This window comes from Porites lutea, chromosome 1 (genome assembly GCF_958299795.1).
Source record: "Porites lutea chromosome 1, jaPorLute2.1, whole genome shotgun sequence".
NCBI classification, from domain to species: Eukaryota; Metazoa; Cnidaria; class Anthozoa; order Scleractinia; family Poritidae; genus Porites; species Porites lutea.
In genome coordinates, this window is record NC_133201.1 from 5,911,353 (window position 1) to 5,930,148 (window position 18,796).

Below are 18,796 nucleotides of genomic sequence, written 5' to 3' on the forward strand. Positions count from 1 at the left end.
TCAAGTAAATCAATCGCTATTAAAACTAGCTATTTTTCAGTATTTCTTATCTTTGCGCAGAAGAAAAACAAGTTACAGTCTGAAACATTAAATCTTTTTCGTATGCAGAGAAGAGAGGTTTAGTCTTTAGCTGGTAATGAAGTGAATGCGTTAATTAACTAAACCTTGTCCTAAATGCAGCGATCTGAAAATGAGTTTCAACTCCGCAAACCGCTTCTACAAAGAGAACACAATTAAAAAAATTAAACTATATTTACTAAACAGCTTTTGAACGAGTTGTATTAAGCAAAGCTACCACAGAAGATAAGTGAGATGAAGTATATAGACAACTATATGATGGCTTGACATGAAGTACTTCCCATCGAATGTGCCACGAGGAGTCCCACGCGGATGAGTCCTGGGTCCCATGCTTCTGCATGAAAACGAGGTTGACAGAACCAACATGGCTGCCGCTCTGAGAATGCCAAGTCATTCTGAACAAACCAAAATGATGTCTTCTTCAGATTATCCAGACTGGCTTACAGCAGAACATAGAACTGGAGTAAGTAAAGTTTTTATGATTCTACTTTTTGGTGTGTGTTTTTTTTTTCAATATAATTATATTTGACGTCGTGTTTTAGACAACAATCATGGCTGTTGAATTCAAAGGCGGCGTGGTGATAGGAGCTGATTCACGTACAACTACTGGGTGAGCTGTTTTTCCTAAATTTCCCTATTTAATTTCATATATAAGCATTTGCATGTAATGTAACACAAGATCGGAATAAATTTAACATTCAAGCGAACTTTTGTTTACATGGGCATGAAAGTGGCACTGTAAGTTGTATTCACCAGCACATGATCGACATCAAACTCTAAATCTTGAATTTCCCCAGAACTGATTATTTTACATAAGGTCTCATTCTCTAACCTACTTCTAAACGAACAAAGGAACATTTTTCTTCTTCTTGGTTGCTACCTCTCAGAGGCAACAAACCCTTCTTCCTCTTGAAAGAGCACCTAATTAGAAAACTTGACAAGATTTATTAGTAGTGAGTAAACGCAACAGGACGTCAGGAAGAAGAGGACAGCAAAACGCTTGTGCATGACAAACGTGATGGACCTGTTACTTGCGTGTTTTGTTGTGATCTTCACTTAACAGTAATGTTTTCTAGTCTTTTACAAAAAGATCTGTTTTAAGCAAAGTGAAAGTTTGGTGAAAATTAATTCAAACAAAATTATTGTCACGCTTGCCACACAAGGTTGTCTTCTCTGCTCTCCAGCTGTCCTGTTGCATAAGTATGATATGTCAGAGACAGTAACAGGTTGTTTTGCATTACGGAACGGCGCCTGTAGATCCGTGTCACCCGCAAAATCGCGGGTCCCATGACTATTTGCGCGCTCACAAAGAAAGCCGACGCTTGTTGTGTCCTTTGATTCAAGACTCAAGTGTTAGGGTATTGTTTCCACGATACAAAGATAATTTAACTGAAGAAAATCTATAGATCGAAGATTTCGTGCTACACTCTGTTTTATAAGGAAATGCAAACGCTCAACTTGATAAATATTTTGACTTCATAAGATATTTTAACGATTTAGGCCAGCAGAATGTATAGAATTCCAGAAAAACAATTCAGGAAACCGAATGGTTTGGAACTGTGCTACACGTTGTTTTTATCAGTATGCAAATCACCTACCCAATCACATACTTTCCATTGAACTGAAATATCCTGACTTTTTTTTTACCACTTTTCGATTTGATTTGTTTCATTTTATATTATTTTGTGCAAGCTGAGCTCTTTCATGCGAATTTACGCTTTCAAAAGGAAAAACATCGAGGAAACGTTGTGTTTACAACCACAGCAATTTGTATCTATTTCGCTTCACTTACGCTTATATGCAAATTACTGTTCATCCACCGGATTTCGCTGGAGACAAAAATATCCATTTTGGATTCCAAAATGCTTGCCTTTTGGGGCACCCTTTTTATTTTGGCTATCAAGATTTTGAAAGCTAAGCTTCAGACTTTTCATTCCAACGTTTTAATGCGGGAAAGTTAGGAGAAATGCTGCAGCTGATTTAAGTCATGCAACACGCTTTAAGACCGCATAACTTGATGTTTCTGTTGTCTTTTGTTCTTCTATTGTCTAATAGGACACATTTGATTGACAGAATTGACAGAAAAATTTGCATTTACTAGCGACACGTTTCTACAGGCGCAATTCGGTAATGGCCTGAAAGTCGATTGACCCGATTTTATTTTGCCCGGACATAAGTCCATTTGCCCGATGTTTAAATGTACAGGTGTAGGTCTTTAAGCCTGATTAGAGGAATAAACGTGAAAATACGGTGACTTCACATGTGGATCAACAAGCATTAATTTTTTCCAGTGAAAATTTCACATAAAACATATCAAAGATCGACGTAGTGATCATTGCACTCACTAAGGCACATGTCGACTTCATGGACATGACTGTACATGTAGCATTAAGTGTTTTCTTTCTTTTAATTTTACAGGGCTTACATTGCAAACCGAGTGACAGACAAGTTAACCCCAATCACAGACAGAGTTTTCTGCTGCCGTTCTGGATCTGCTGCTGCCACACAAGCTATAGCTGATGTGGTTAAATATCATTTGAACTTCTTAAGGTGGGTAATTGATATTAATGGTAGGATTACTGTACAGCCCAACTTAATTGTGCATGCACAAACAAACCTATTGCATCTGAGTCAGCACTGCAGTATGTTTCCACCTGAGCTCTGAAGACCTACACATTAGGAGCAGGCCAATTTGTTGAGTTTATGTTAACCCGTGAAAGGAATGAAACATGGAATAAAGATGATGTTAACTGCAGAAAATACAAATGTAGTATTTCTTTTTTTGACACTGGTCCTTTTTTTCCACTAAAATGTCTTCTTCCAAAGCTGTTGTGAAATGTGCTACCGTATTGACCCCTATCCCATAGCAGTGAGTGTCCAACTCTGTCGCTAGTGAAAACCAGCCTTAACCCTTTAAACTCTAAGATCAAACTTTGAATTCTCATTTGTTGCCCCTATTCATTTCCTACAGAAGTAGTGGAGAGAAGTTGATAAAATATCAAGCAAATTCATCTGATTATGTCCGTAATTCTGTTCACCACTCTGTTTTACAAAGCATTGATATTACAAGGAGAAATTTCATGCTGATCACTCTTTGGGCTTAAAGGGTTAAGGGGAGGGGAGGGGTGCTTATTAACTTTCTTTCCCTGAAAGCGGGGATGTCAAAAAGTTTTTAAGTAGCAGGCTGATAATTAATAGTAGGTGGCTTTGGAACTCACACTAAAGGCACAAGTTTCTTAGGGCTGAGGCATCTAGGGACATTTTGAAATTTAGAGTCTCGAAAATCGTGTTTCCAGGGGTTCTCAAGGGGTATTTTCCACTGCGGATGCCATGTCGTTTCGTCAGATACACGTAAGACTGGGAACAACCAGCCCTTAAAATGTCCCGGACGTTCCTCGACATTCACACGGTACAAACGTTTCACAGATCTAAACCTCTTTAAATATGCGTTTAATGTCATTCAAAACTGGGAAACAGATGGTTTTACAGTTTTATTGGATGGTGCTTATTTTTTTGTTAGCAGTTATGGTAGAAGGAGATGAAAGTAGCCGGCTAATGATGGCTCACTAGCCGGGGAAAGGGAGGCTTATTTGAGAGAAGGGGATCGATAGAAGATTTACAGTATTCCATGGGCAATAAAATTCAGAAACAAATGGTTGTAATTTGTGCTCATTGATGCTTCTTATTATATAATTTTTTGTAGTATTGAGATGGGAGAACAGGCTCTTGTAAAGACTGTTGCAAATGTGTTCCGTGAGATTTGTTATGCGAACCGTGATCAAATGACAGCAGGTATCATCTGTGCGGGATGGGACAAGAGACAAGGAGGACAAGTAATATGATTTGAAAATCTCTTTAATTTATTCTCTATTGGATTTGTCATATTTTTGAAACTTATAGAAACACTGAACATTCTCCCACATTCAGTTGTTGAAAGCTGTTCACCTACATGTATCACAGAAAAAAAAATTATTATGCATTAGGACTTCAACCTGATCAAAGTGTGTAATTCATTAGATGTGCAGAAATTATTCTACACATGCACAGATACAGCTTTAAGGGCCGACATTACTGTATGATAGCAACAAAATGCAGACCTTTTGCAGAAGGTATCTGGTTTTCAATAAAAAGAGCAAATCAATCAAACCAGTTTTGAAGATGCAAAGTGAGGTGATGTTAAAGTAGTGACTTTTGATTGAAATAAACAATTATTTTGTTCCTTACTACTTTGAATTGCACTTTGTAGCAAAATCCAAAACTATTAAATAAAACATAATTTTTCTATCTATGAGCTGTGGATCTTTGTGTCAGAGAAGGATTTCTGTATGGCTCAATCTGTCTTATATTTTGTATTACAGTGTAGGCTGAGAAAACTATGTGTCAACAAATTTCAACAATCCATATAATTTATATCTAGATTTCCCAATTGAATGCACCCGTAATCCCTTGATGGAAGGGATACATGTACTTCTCAGGGCGAAATGAAAAGAAAAAAATTGATTGCCCTTCACCCAAGCTGTCGCCAAAGTTTACTTGCACCGAGCAGGCATACCCACCCTCTTTCTCATCTACAGTAACATTAAATGTATCTCGCTCGGTAAATGTTGCCTACCTGTCAGACAACCTGTAAATATTAAAGACATGCTTGTCCGATTGGTTGCTCCACTAGCGCTGTTGCTCCATGGTTAATTTACATTATTTTAACTTCATTTGAAAAGAAACTTCTCAAAAATAAACATGTAACAAAGGAGGCCTTTTTTTCACAAGTGTTTTTGTGATATTACCTTGTACTTTATTTCTGGTACATGTAAATGTGCCTTCACACTTGTGCAATTTTATCTGCAGGTTTTCTCAATTCCTCTTGGTGGAATGTGTGTGAGACAGCCATTTGCTATAGGAGGTGAGGATGCTACCAAATTCAGATGGAAAAGCACATTTTGAACAATATTTTTTGAAGGGTCATTTACCTACATGGGCATGACTTTTAATAATGATGTTTAGTAATAATTGTTAGTAAAATAATGGTTAATACAAAGCCCTCACTAACTCAGTGGTTTCACAATTTGTTGGTCACATGGGAAGTTGCATTTTCATGTAAATGTACCAACTACATGTAGGTATTCAAATTAAGCCTGTACAGCTGATGAGATTGTTATGCGCATGATACTCTCTCGGGGCAGCGACACAACTGCCATGCAAAGTGAGCGGCAAAACTGCATGGAAGATCAAATTGACTTGCCCCAAATCTTCATGTGTCTCCGCCACCAATAGTTCAGCAGTAGTGGCTATGTACTAACAGCCTTTGCATGCAACTCCCACTAGGTACAGAGGTTATACAAAAGAAAATTTTATTATGTGGGCAAGATCATGCCCCTTTTGTTTAGTTGGAGGTTAAATATATTTATTATGCTTATTTATGCTTTGTAGGTTCTGGAAGTACTTATATTTATGGCCATTGTGATGCTACTTATAAAAAAGGCATGACAAAGGAGGAATGCTTCACATTTGTCTCAAATGGTTTGTTTGTTTTTTTATTTTTCTTAATTATATTAAATAGGAAAAAAGGAAAATTATACAGGCATAATAACTGTTACTTTGCTGAACCCCTCTCCCATTAAATAGTCCCTACCAGGGAGAGATGCAGCTACACAGTTAGGGGAAAAGACATGTGCATTATTTTGTACATTTACATGACTTGTATTGTGCACAAATATTGGTGTGATGTTTTTTTCCTAACTTCAATTATGTGTGTCCTGCGTTGCCCTGATGCTTAAAAATCCCCAAAGATGCAAAATAATTCATGGTGTGCGTTCTGTAGGATGCAAAGATCAATTGATCTGAACATGTGTATTAATCTTGAAGAAATGCCACGTTCATGTAATTTCTGTGGCAGTTATTATGGCTGTTTTTTAACAATGCATATTGCTTTTAGCCTTTGTTTGAGAGAGAATAAATGTTTCTACAGGGACAGTAAAAAATTATTAGGGAAGGGACAAGGGGACCCTGGCTTCCTCCTTAATTTTCTCAGCAAAACCGCTGATAGATAATAATGTTGAGGTAAAGAGTTTGTTGGGCAAAATTGTTCCGCTGTTGGTGACCCTTGGTTCGGTCTAAAAATACTAAAAAGGGACTTCCCCATATTTGGGCTTGGGCTGGTGGGTAGGGGCAGTCCCCCAGACCCCTCCTCTAGTGTCACCACAGATTAAATCATGGTCTACATGGTCAAGTACCAAGACACTTGTTCCTCTCCTACTGAATACCCTTTGTAAATAAACCTTTACTGTATTCCTTTAAGCTGTGGCTCTTGCCATGTCACGTGATGGTTCTTCAGGTGGAATTGTGCGTTTAGCTGCCATAGACGAATCCGGCATTGAAAGGAGAGTTATTCTGGGAAATGAACTCCCAACATTCTACGAGGGATGAAAAGTTGCCAGTGAATCGTTTTTTCTTTCTTTCTGTATTTAAAGTCTTTTGAAATGTAATCACTGTATGCTATCTGTGTAACAGAAATAAAGTTTCGTTCGATGGCACTCCTAAGGTAAAGCCTTTGGTTTTCTTTATGTAAGCTTGCGTTTTACAGGTTATAATTTTACAACTAACACTAGTTAGAAAGTTTCATGCGATTTCCAAACACGGAGAAGAAAGGTTAAAAAGAGGGGTAGTCGAGTTTTTCTGCCTCTTTTTAACGTTTTTGATGATTACTTATTCACATCTTGTACAGATTCTGGTGTGGCACGTATTGAACATTGAATTCATGCACATGGCCAAACTATAAAGTTGCATGTCAGTGTCATCATTACCGGTAGTTTTTATGCTGCATATTTTATAGGGAAACCAATCGGCTTCACTAAACTAACTCTTTTTGTAGTACGTTGTCATAGATAACAAGTGGCTGGGGGGAAAGTGGGATGATTATACGTTTCTGGGAAACCGCCCACCTACCCCTCCCCTAAGCCAACATTTTGCCCTAAGTGAGAAGTAAGTGTTCATGTTGGCTTAGCGGGAAGAGGTAGGTGGGCAGTTTCCCACAAACGTATAATAAGTTAGCATTATATTTCTAAAGCAATTAAGTCACAGTAGCCAGCAAATACAGTAGTCTCTCCTTGCTCCTCGCTGCAAATATGTTTTGCGGGAGAGATTTCGTTCGCGTTAGGGCGAAGAGAAACGGTTGTATTAAGGTTGCATCACGCGGATTATCCCTCTCTCAAATCTATTGCAAGCAGGCCCATACAGCTCCGATTCAAATTTTAAGCTTTGTTAATGTAGTCAGCAGATTTTCCTTAAGTATTCATGAAATGAATTTTTTGTTTTTGCTGATAACACATATCGAAATTTAAAACGATTTTTCAGAACGAAAAAAAGTTTTTTCATCGTTCTGAGTAAATATTTGACAATCTCTGACTCTTTTTGCAAATTAAAATGGTTTCGAAAACTGCTTGTTGAAATAGCTGAACAATTTTTTGTGCTATCGTAAAAATGAGAGTTATATCACACATTAACAGTACCGTCAAATTTACAAAAAACATAGTAGGTAAAATCATGGAAATGGAAGTTCAATCAAGCCGAGAATCAGAATTCAATTAAACTGAATAATTACAACGGCTTTTCTTTCAGAGTGATTGCTTCATGTGTTTGTTTTTCTTTATTTGGTTTTCATTAACACAAGAAGAAAAGAAAAGATTACTTTCGGAAGTTAAACAGTCTGAAATACTTCAAGAAGCGTAACTGTTTGCTAAGGTAACTTAAAAGGACAAGCGTCATATTGTGCTAGTTGTTTTCTGCAAGACTGAGTTGAACGTTGAGGCAACAGAGAAACGTTACCAACCCTTTAAAACCAGACGGATCAACTTTCAAGAGGTACTGTACCGACTTGAATTTCATTTTTAATTTAAAGTAATAATAGGCGACATTTCTCGTTATCAAGACTGAAAACAGTACTCACTTCAATGTAGGCCAAATTTAAAAAAAATGAACCGCGATATTGAGCAAAGATTAGCACTAGCGTCGATTTAAACGGCCGTTTTCAATAGACTAACTTTAGAAAAGAAATTTTAAGTACCCAGTTCATTAGATTTGTAGTAGAAATAAAAAACGACAACTAGATCACAAGGAAGAACTGATTCAGCGCGTGTTCCCTTCCAATTCACTTCGAAAAATCTTTAAATTTAGTTGTAATTTTGGGTAAAAGGTCCTGGTACAACCAAGACTACAAACCTGAAAGGTGCGAGACACGCAAATGACCACGCGCGAGAGACTGATCGCGCGCGCTTGCACTCCCGTCACTAAGAAAAAAAAACTAAGAGCTGACTGTTCGCCGTCTTGGTACAACCAAGCAGGAATCCTATCTTCCTTCGTGCCTGCCTACTTGGCAAGCGTCAAGTCACGTTTTGGTCACTGAAGTGTTCAAAGAGATACAATGATATAAAACTTGATCCAACCTAAATTTGCCTCGGGTTTGGATGAGTGATATCAGAAGGGTGTACATCGTAGCTGAGACTGAAAATGATAAAATAACTAAATAACCATTTGATGGTCAAGCCGGAGTGGACTATCAATATGAAAGAGGCTGGATGCTCGTCGCCTCGTCTGGACGTTTAAATGGCACAATTTTGTTTCATTTGGGGTGTTAACGGAATGAGATGACCTATACAGGTATTGCTTAAATCAAGACTGCTTATACCTGTGCGTGAAGTAAAAAAAAGACAATAAAATAATGGACTGAAGGGTGAAGAAGAAAAAATATTTAACGACAAGGTCTCAATAAATTTAGGTTAAATATACTACAGTCGTCATGGCTGTTATTTTGCTTTACGATAAAAACGGTATTCATTGCGCTCAAATAAAGCTTGGATCACGCCCAGATAGGCCTTTATCATTTGTTTAATTCCATTTTTTGGACAAGCTTCCCCACCCTCGTCACATAGTAGGCCTAATCCCAGAATAATCAGACAGACTTTCATTAATGTTTTTAACAATATTATTAATGATCAGTCGTTTATATAAACGTTCAAAATTTATTCCGATATTTTTTAAATAGTTTTTTTGACATTTCATTCGGAGCTGTGCAATTTGCAAACAGTGCCACCAACCGTATCTTCAACTCGTGGTAAGATATGGGAATTACAAGTTGTCATAGGAGTATTCATTTAAAAAAGTGTTTAAAGGTACGTTCCAAAATTGTTCCAAAAACAATTTAATTACTCTCATCAATTTATGGCACCACAAGACGTAAGTGTAGTATAGAGATGGAATAACTTTCGAGGTGAGCTATCAGAAATAAACCAGTTATCGCTTAATCAGTATCATTTCCAACAATTTTGGTAATTTCTTTCAAAACCAAGACGCTATCTTTATTGGAAAATGTGTTGTACTTATTCTGCAATACGTTTTTTTCAAAATCAGTTGGTGTTGCACGCTAGACTTACGGCAGACACCTAGCTAGGCCGGAAAGTCTCCGACATTTCCGACAGCTAGATTTATTACGGAAAAAAAAATGGAAAATTAATGGTTTTATGTCAGTTTATTTGCATAGCTGAGAGTGGCAAAATTAACTTAGTTAGTTACCTGACATACTGTCACAAGAACTAGAAAATACAGAGACATTTTTTATTCTTATTTATCACCCAAAAGGTTAACTTCGATTCTCATAAGGTAAAAGATCTTCGCCTCGTTACTGCTTTACTGGAGATAACAATAATACAAATTAGTTTGATCGGATGAAACGTTCATTTGCCTGCTTGCAGCTTACGTTTTAGGGCCGCTCTTTGTCAAGACTACAGCATTTGCCAATGTAAGGAAATTTTTTAAATTTTTCATGTTTTATGGTTCTGAGGAAGTTTTTATTTCTGTTCAAAGGTAAAATGTACTGGGTATGCCTGCTGGTTTTCGAAGCAATCCTAAAATGTACATCCGCTGGCCAAACCATCCTTGGCAGCGCTGTACTGGAACACGACTGGGCCGAGGCCTTTAAGCTAATAATAAACGTCCCAATGCAATACTCAGTTCCTGACGGCTGGAGAATGGCCGTAATATTTACGCAGCCAATCAGAAAGGTCGACGTTTGGCGCGCCATAGAATTAAAAGAGAAAACGTCCTCCGACAAGAAGACCCACGCCTTGAAAAACATGTATTTTAATACACGTTTGGCGAAGGGGGAAATTTTGACCATGGCTGTGGTGGCTTACAAAGTCAAGCTTAACTCAAAACCCGGCAATGTCACAGTTCTGTTCAAAGGAGGAAATGTCATTCCAGCACTCCCTACTCTACCCCCGGTAAGTTGAAAGATGACAATTAACGTAGCAATGTAGAAACGCGAGTTTCAAAAGACATCAATATTTCAAAACTCATCTAAGGATGCGTCCGATTGATCGCATTCCGGAATAGCGATACTTAAAAAGTTTTGGTACAAACCTCTTCTACCGTAATTTTTCGACCCCTTAAACGTTATCTACATTGGAACATCTTAGTTCAAGGAGATTTTTAGATACTGCAAAGCAATGAATGCCAAAGAGTTTATTCCATTTATTCATATTCCCGACACGGTCAATCGAACACGCCTTAACCCTTTAAATCCCAATAGTGACTAATGTCAATTTTCTCCTAACGATATCCATACAATGTCAAGAGATTACGTTATGAGAATTAATAAAATGATCACCTAAGGGAAAATGCCTTGATCTTTTATCAAATTCTCTCAACTTATTCTTGAAGAAAATGTATAGAGATCAGTTTGGAGAATTTGTATGTGGATATTGGGGCTTAAAGGGTTAATAGTGGAGCTCCACGAGCACGAGCGCAGTCCCGTAGCTAAAAAAATCGGTTATATATCCATCCAAGAAATTTTGGTAACCATGTGACCGTATGTCCACCCGGCCGCCCGTCTGTCAAAGATTATACTGAGTTTTCCTTCTTTGGGGCAAACAGAACTGACCAACGAAAAGTTGTCCATAGAAGACAAGAGGTTTAACGCTAGAACGTGATATCTTTATTCTACTGTGCGTAATGTTTTGTACATTTCCTTACTGAAATAGTACGGAATATTTTAAAGAAGGTTATTTTTTTTAAAAAAAGGTTCCCGTTAAGAGTATCGTTCATTAAAATGGGCTCTTGTGGCTGTCCCTGTATACGTCTGTCTGCCCGTCCGTCTATCTGCCTGCCTGTCTGTCTGTCTGTCCATCTGTCTGTCTGTCAGTCAGTCGGTCTGTCTGGTAGTCAACCAGTCTGTCCTCCTGCCTGCCTGTTCGTCTGTCAGTCGGTCTGTATCTCTGGACCAAGGATTAACACAGTCGGTTAGCCCAGAGTGTTTGATTCACAGGTGTGACATCGATTCTTCAGTTTTTGGCTTCTGTCCTTTCCGAGGAGCTTAAAGTAGCATTTAATACCCGTAGAAAATGAGCGCACGGTTCGGCCTCAGGTTAGTCAGTCTACTGTGTGCTATTACAAGTTACCGACCTTTCACCACACCCTTGTTCGCAAACTCCAGTTGGTAAACTTTGTTAGACTCTAGCAGTAAGGGCTAGAGCAACTGACTGAGCAAAATATATATTACTTTTTTCCCTCAGCCAACGCCTCCTGAGCCACAGGTACTGATTCATCCACTGAAACCAATTGATGAGTCCGACTCAGGTTTCAAAATGATCCTTAAATATCAAGTGCCCAAGGCCGTGAAATACTGGTCCATATCTCTTAAGTTCACCAAAGATATCAGCACTCGTAATTTTCATATCGATAAGGCGAAAGTGGTTCCTCAGAAAGAACCAACCAGTGACAGCTTTTGTTTGGGACCACAACCTTACAACAGGAAACTGAAGGCAAAATGTGTTCTGCGGCTTGAGTTCAACTGTCATAAGGCCAAACTGTATGAAGCTGCGTCTAACGCGTTCTTTGTGTTTCATCCCAATTCAACCAAATGCGAAGACTTCGACCTACCAAAGCCAGGACCAGCAGTTTCACAGGAGAGCGCAGTCGCAGAGATCATTCAGCAGTGGCCGCCGAACAACTTTAAAATGAGGTTCAATCTTCAGGTTATCAATTCTGTCCGTGGTGGCTGGAAAATTGCTGTCAAATTTTCCAAACCAGTGGCAGAAATCTCCAACATAAATAAAGCAAGATTTGCGGGCAAGTCCCAAGATAGGCACACCTTCTACATCGAGAATGTCCCAGGCCAGATTCAGAATGCTAATTTGAAACAATGCGAAAGAATCAACATTGAGTTTGCTGGAAAACTGCTGTCCACTCCTGCAAACAAGCCATTGTCTGCTTTTGTGTTGTTTGAACGAAAGGAGCCCGAATACGCTGAGATCAATCCTCAAGGGGCTTGTCCCACAGTACCCCAGTTAGGGTGAATCGATAACTGATCGCATCTAAATCTCAAACAATAGTGCTTAGTAATGAGGTAAACTTAAAAGGTGAAAACTGACAGCAAATAAAATGTGCTTTATGCTACCTAGTGTACGTTAAGAGGATTATTCGACCGGTTTCTCAAAATTCACCTAGAAAATGGAAGACGAGGTTACTCAAATGTTTCCGTAGGTAGGTAAAGGCGCAAATGAGTCAAGCCGCCCAAACGGAAGGAGCTTATCCCGGTTTTCTTAGCATGAAACATGCCTAGGAGTATTGCTACCTCCCCCCTGGACGGAATGCTAGTCCTTCGCAGGGTTACCCTCTAGCAGTATGACGCCGTTACCCATTTATGACAAAGTGGAGAAAAGTTCCTTGTCTAAGGAAACAACGCGACGGGCGAGGCTGGAGTCCCGGAACTCCAGATCCGGAGTTTGAGGTGTTAGCCCCTCTGCCATACACGCCTCCACTGGGCTAACCGAAATATCTATTTCCGAATTCAGATGGCTCGAGAAATGGTAAAATATACCTGAACAATTATTGGTTGAAATTTTGTGACATCCAATAGTTATTGTATTATATCTATTACTGTCCTACGGAACACACACCCAGTTTGACATTGCCCTCAGAAATCATACAGTGCGCTTGCAAACTACAGATTTGCCAATTATCTGCTAGACGAAAACTGACAAATCAGTCCTGTAGGTTGCGCTGATTTCCAGAATTAACTGTAGGGTCCTTAGTCAATGAAAAGACAGATGATGAATGCATATTACAAGGAATTTCCGGCTCCCCGCTTCGTCGTGGGTGTTGGCCTCTCCCCAGCCTTTTCTCAAAACTTCAAAATACACTGGCATGCACGCATGCACTGGTACAGTGGTATGGCCTATACAGGGGCGTAGCCAGCCTATAGACCGGCAATAAAGCTGGACCTACAACACTTTACGACCTTTACCGCTTGTAATAAATTATGTGTTGTTGGGGTGAGCCAAAAATCTTAAGCGGACACCGTATTAAGGGGTCACCTTCTATTAAGCGAACAGTAGCCGAGGTCTCCAAATTTATTTCCCTTATTTACTTTATATGAAACCTTTATTAAGCGGACACCTCTATTAAAGGGATACGGACACCTAAAAAGTTCCTGAAATGGTCATTTCTACTGTTGCTAACCTGTATTTCAAAAACGGTCACTAGTTAATTCCACCACCCAACATGCCAGACACCGGAAATGCGAAAGATTGCCACCCACAAATTTTTCGATTCTTACATTAAAAAACGTGACTTTTTGAAAGTTTTCTTTTGAGGTATTTGTTCTGAGTCATCGGACGGGAGGGCAACTGATAGAGAACCAACTTCTTCTAAGACAGATCTACAAAGAACCTCTAATTATATCGTACAAACCAGTAAGGTCTCTGAAAGATATACTCGTAAAAGCTTAACTATGAGAATTAAAGGCTATACTGAAACACGTGGGTGGAAAGCGAGAGGTCAGGCTTGTCTTCATCATGTGATATGTTGCAATTTATCGCGCGTTAAACTGACTAATTATCGCGCGATAATTTTCTCATTGATCGCGCGATAACTTAGCAAAAAAAATGTCAAGTCCCTTACGGGCCGCCGTACAAAACACTTTAGTGGTTTACACAAACAGATAAAAGCAACAATAAAGCACACACACTTCGATCAAATTAGCGAACAATAGCGATAATTAGCTAAGCGTTTTGTCGTTCTTGACCTTCGTTGTTCTCTCGCCGATGGCGTCACACGCTAATCTGCAGAAGTGACGCATACGCGTTACAATGTGACGTCACACTGGCACGCAGAATGGATCAAAACGTCCTGCACGTACGCACCAAAGAGAGACACAAAACACTGGCACTAAAAGGTTTTCAACATAAAGACATCGAGGCCGCGTTAGAGCGACCAGCATTTTGTCAGAAAGAACTTCATGAAAAATAGGAGCTGAATTTCTTTTGTAAAGACTGTAAGGTCGCCATTGCTGTTCACGAACGTCACGGCAAAATGCAAGAAGCTACAAATGCCCGCATGACACAGATAAATTACGTGATTAAATCCTTAAAAGATAAAGCACTGGAAAAACGTAAGGAAGTCGAGCAATTCAACCAAAAGAAGATAGAAGTTCAAGCGCAAGTAGCCGACGTAAAAAGCCAAGTGCAGACGAATGTAGACCAAATGACTGCAATCATCGAAGCGATGAAACAAGATGTTTTTGATGCGGTCGATAATCAAGCAAGAAAATCACTTGAAACACTCTCACAGAAAAAAGGCGAAGCTGAAAATCAAGTGAAAATAATTGAATCAGCAATTGAACAAACTGAATCTCTGATGAAACGAAACCTTAATGCAGAAATCCTTGGATTCAATGAAACGTTTGACGAAATCCTACAGGAACAGCGCACCATAGGAAACTATGACACTGAATATATTCCTCGGTTTAGTTTCACTAAAAGTGAAAAATTGACGTGTTGAACAGTGAAGGTATAGGTAATGTAAAAACTGTTTTTAGCGAAACTAAATTGCAACAATCAGAAGCCGAAGGGAAAGAAAGTAGTAAAGTAATTGATGGGAATAAAGGGGCAAATGATAGTGACAGTCCTCTTGAGGCTCAGGTACAAACCAAGCGTTACATTCCTGTGCTATCATTTGGACAAAAAGGTGAGTCTGTTGGAGAGTTTAACGGGCCCTGGGGGGTGGCAGTGAACGATCGTGATGAAATTGCTGTGACTGAGCTCTGGAACGGCAGAGTTTCAGTGTTTAGTAGTGACGGTACCCACTTAAGATCGTTTGGCAGATGGGGTCAGAAAAATGGTGAGTTTACTCTTCCTTCAGGGATCGCTTTTGATAGTCATGGGAATATTGTAGTGGCACACGGTGTCAACCACCGGGTGCAAGTCTTTGATAGAAATGGTACGTTTCTTCGTACGTTTGGTGAACATGGAAGTCTTGATCACCAGCTTAAAAACCCTGAAGGTTTATCAATAAACGGCAACGGTGATATTATTGTGACTGATACTGGTAACAAATTAATCAAGATATTCTCTTCTAGTGGCGAGTATTTACGTAAATTTGGTGGATTAGGTTCTTTGGTCGAACCCAATCACCGTATCCAACACGGTCAATATTTTATAGTCTCAGATTATGGTGACGATTCCATTAAAATGTTTGATCTTGAAGGAAAGTTTATTTCTAAATTTGGAAAACAGGGGGAGAATGAAGGAGAGTTCGATGGGCCCTATTATTTGTTAGTTAAGAAAGAAGGATTGCTAATGGTCTGTGATGCAGGAAATAACAGAGTTCAGGTATTTGAACTGAGTGGAAAGTTTGTTACAAAGTTTGGAAGTGAGGGTAGCGAGAGAGGAGAGTTTGATTGTCCAGGTTCTTCAGCAAGTCTTAGTGATGGAAGGATAGTTGTGAGTGATAGGAATAACCATCGAATCCAGATATTTGACCAAATATGATATGATCTCATCCTTCTATTATTGATATGCTACAATTACTCGCATACTTTTGGAGGAAAAACATTTTTGACGTAGTTTAATTTTTAGTTTATTGATCTTTCATAGCTTTTCATGCATAATACAGCAAATAGCATTCGAGTATTAAGAGTGTAGATTCTGTTAGTTTCCAATTAATGTGAAAATTTTAATCCACCTTTAAGCTTGCGTAGAAAGCGTTTTCATGCACGCAGGTGCGTTGAAAACGTTGGTTTTCTTTTGCTCTCGCTCTAACGTTCGTATATTAACTCGATTGAAAACGCTTGCTACGCGGGCTACGGCCACCACAGCCATTGTCAAATGTTAAAGACTATTTTTAAGGTAATTTGTATAATTTAATCGTAGTGTGATGGCTAGTCAATATGCTATGTAAAAATCATTAAGCTTACGAATTATGATGTAATGTAAGTAAATTTGTAATAAACTTCAATTCTTCGCACTTTAAAATTTGCTTGGTTTATCTCACTGAGGAATGTTTACCCTAGTTTCTTACTTGCCCTTACAGATTTTGCAAAAACAAAAAAAATTTACTCGAAAAACCATTTGAAGCTTAGGTAAAGGATTTTTTTTCTGCTCACTCTTTGGACAAAAATTATGATAATAATGATAATCATAACTATAACACAATTCTTAAATCTGATTGGCTATCAACTGCGCTGATTTCAGCCTTAATAGGACAGTTAAATAGGACAGTACGCGTCATGCCAAAGTAATTGGACAGTACGCGCCATCACGCGCGCGCTTAAATGGCTTTTTTTTTTTCACTGCTAGCAAAAACATCTCTTGCGTTTTGATTAAAAAGAGCCTAATATATCACAAATGTTGTTAAAGTTATGATTAATTGGTAACAGAACTTCGTGTCGTCCAATTCGGTCTGTAATCATACTCGTGATTAAACAAATCGGACTCCCGCTACGCGGTCGTCCGATTTTGTTAATCACTCGTATGATTACAGACCGAATTGGACTCCACTCAGTCCTGTTACCATTACTAATGATGGTGATGATAATGATAATGATTAAATTAAAAAGAGATACTAGCCTATTTTGGCTTCTCTTAAAGTCGAGATGAAATAAAGTTTTATGTATGTATGTATGTCATGTATGTATTAATAATCACAGGAGTTCAGGCTTCAGGAGTAATCATTTAAAATCGTTTATTGCGACAGTGCTGTTTCATATGGTCCGAAATTGTAGGATCACACTCATCAGGCAACCCTGAAGCTTGAACTCCTGTGATTATTAATAGTCAATGCTCTTCAATTAAATGAATTGAGCGCTCTACGAAATACGTTCTACCCAGAATACAAGTAGTTATGTATGTATGTACGTATGTAATACAGGTCTGAGAGCTGAAGATTCTTAAAGTTAGGTAACTGACAGCTCCCTGTAAAATCTGTGCGAATGACAAAACATATATGAGCTATCAATAGCCTATCTAAACTACCTATGATGCTCAAAAATAATACTATTATTAATATTATAAAATTTTAAAACAATGAAATAATAATAATCATACCCAATTCCAGACCAAAATGGAAAAAGTGTACACCCGTTTTCAGAACAAAACGGCCCAAACACCCAACCCGATGGGGCGGCACATACCCATATAGCTTATATAAGAGAGTACCCCCGGGTAAGCTCTGCATAAAACAGATGGTAGGCCATCGGTCAAATTAGGGATAACTAGACTTTGAAATAGATAGTGTATTTCTGCCTGCCGTGAGTATACCCCTCCTTCCGTAACGATCTCAAATATAAAAAGGCATTTGAAATATACTTAGATTCAATAGACATTGACAGAGACCCCGGGGGGAGGGGTAATCCCTTATATAAGCTATATAGGTATGTGCCGCCCCATCGGGTAGGGTTTTTGCGCCGTTTTGGTCTGAAAACGGGTATACACTTTGCCCATTTTGGTCTGAACGGGTATACACTTTGCGCATCTTGGTCTGAAAACGGGTATACTCTTTGCCCATTTTGGTCACTTTGGTCTGGAATCGGATATAGTTTTTGAGGGAATTACGGGAGTGTATGAACGTATTCATCGTTTCAATTGCAAGTGAGTAAGAAAGAAAGAGAAGTATGCGAATTCGAAATGGATTTGAAGAATTTTTTTGTTTGTGCTCTAATCTAAGTAATGATAACGACATAATTTCTGCCTAAAGGCCATGTCTGAAAACGTATAATTATGGTTTTTAGGGGTCTGCAGGTGTGGGAAATTACATTTTTTGGTCTGAAATAGGGTCAGGATTTAAAGAACCGGGCGGCACACCCTCAACAAGGAATTCCCAGGAGTACCCCCCCCCCGGGACAGAGACCAGGGGCACCCAACGCGGGAATATAGTTCAAAATCACTTAAACATGTACATATAGGCATTTTTTATTCCCCTAAGAATTTTACATCTGTTCGGATTTTCTAGCTGAAAGTCTATTGATCCGAAAATTATAGGGATCAAAACTTACCTTTTCGAAAATTTTAGCCAGAAAAAAGGCTCCCGAATATTCTAGGTGACCATTTTAGGGTAAAAATCCGCTAAAAATGGGCAATTGTACTATTTTGCATATGTTCGAAAATTCTCAGAGAGGCAGGCAAGCGTGAAATTTTACAACAAATGTTCCGAAAATTGTAGATCTCAAATAGTCTTCCGAACAGATATTTTCGAAAAATTGACGTTGGGTGCCCCTGAGAGAGGTTGAAAAAAATGATGTAAAATAAGATGTGACAGATTCTCTTGACATGTCAATAGTTCGTGTTTTAATGCGGAGATCAACAATTCTGAGAAAAACAGGATGTAGCACGTCAACATCTCAACAAAGTGAAGGGGCTCATTTTGATTGGTTAACTTTTGTCGGGGTCACAAA

At 38.7% G+C, this 18,796-nt stretch overlaps 2 protein-coding genes across 2 annotated transcripts; both read left to right on the forward strand.

The window, feature by feature from the left end:
- The first annotated feature begins 398 nt into the window (after window positions 1-398).
- Window positions 399-6,611, forward strand: LOC140943623 (proteasome subunit beta type-6-like). The gene is made up of 7 exons (XM_073392742.1): window positions 399-541; window positions 621-688; window positions 2,497-2,628; window positions 3,782-3,911; window positions 4,924-4,978; window positions 5,506-5,595; window positions 6,374-6,611. Exons 1-7 carry the CDS (start codon window positions 407-409, stop codon window positions 6,499-6,501), a joined length of 738 nt encoding a protein of 245 aa, XP_073248843.1. The 5' UTR covers window positions 399-406; the 3' UTR covers window positions 6,502-6,611.
- Window positions 6,612-9,938: 3,327 nt separating this feature from the next.
- LOC140934516 (uncharacterized) lies at window positions 9,939-12,495 on the forward strand. Its single transcript, XM_073384129.1, has 2 exons — window positions 9,939-10,349; window positions 11,640-12,495. Exons 1-2 carry the CDS (start codon window positions 9,939-9,941, stop codon window positions 12,420-12,422), a joined length of 1,194 nt encoding a protein of 397 aa, XP_073240230.1. The 3' UTR covers window positions 12,423-12,495.
- Window positions 12,496-18,796: the final 6,301 nt, after the last annotated feature.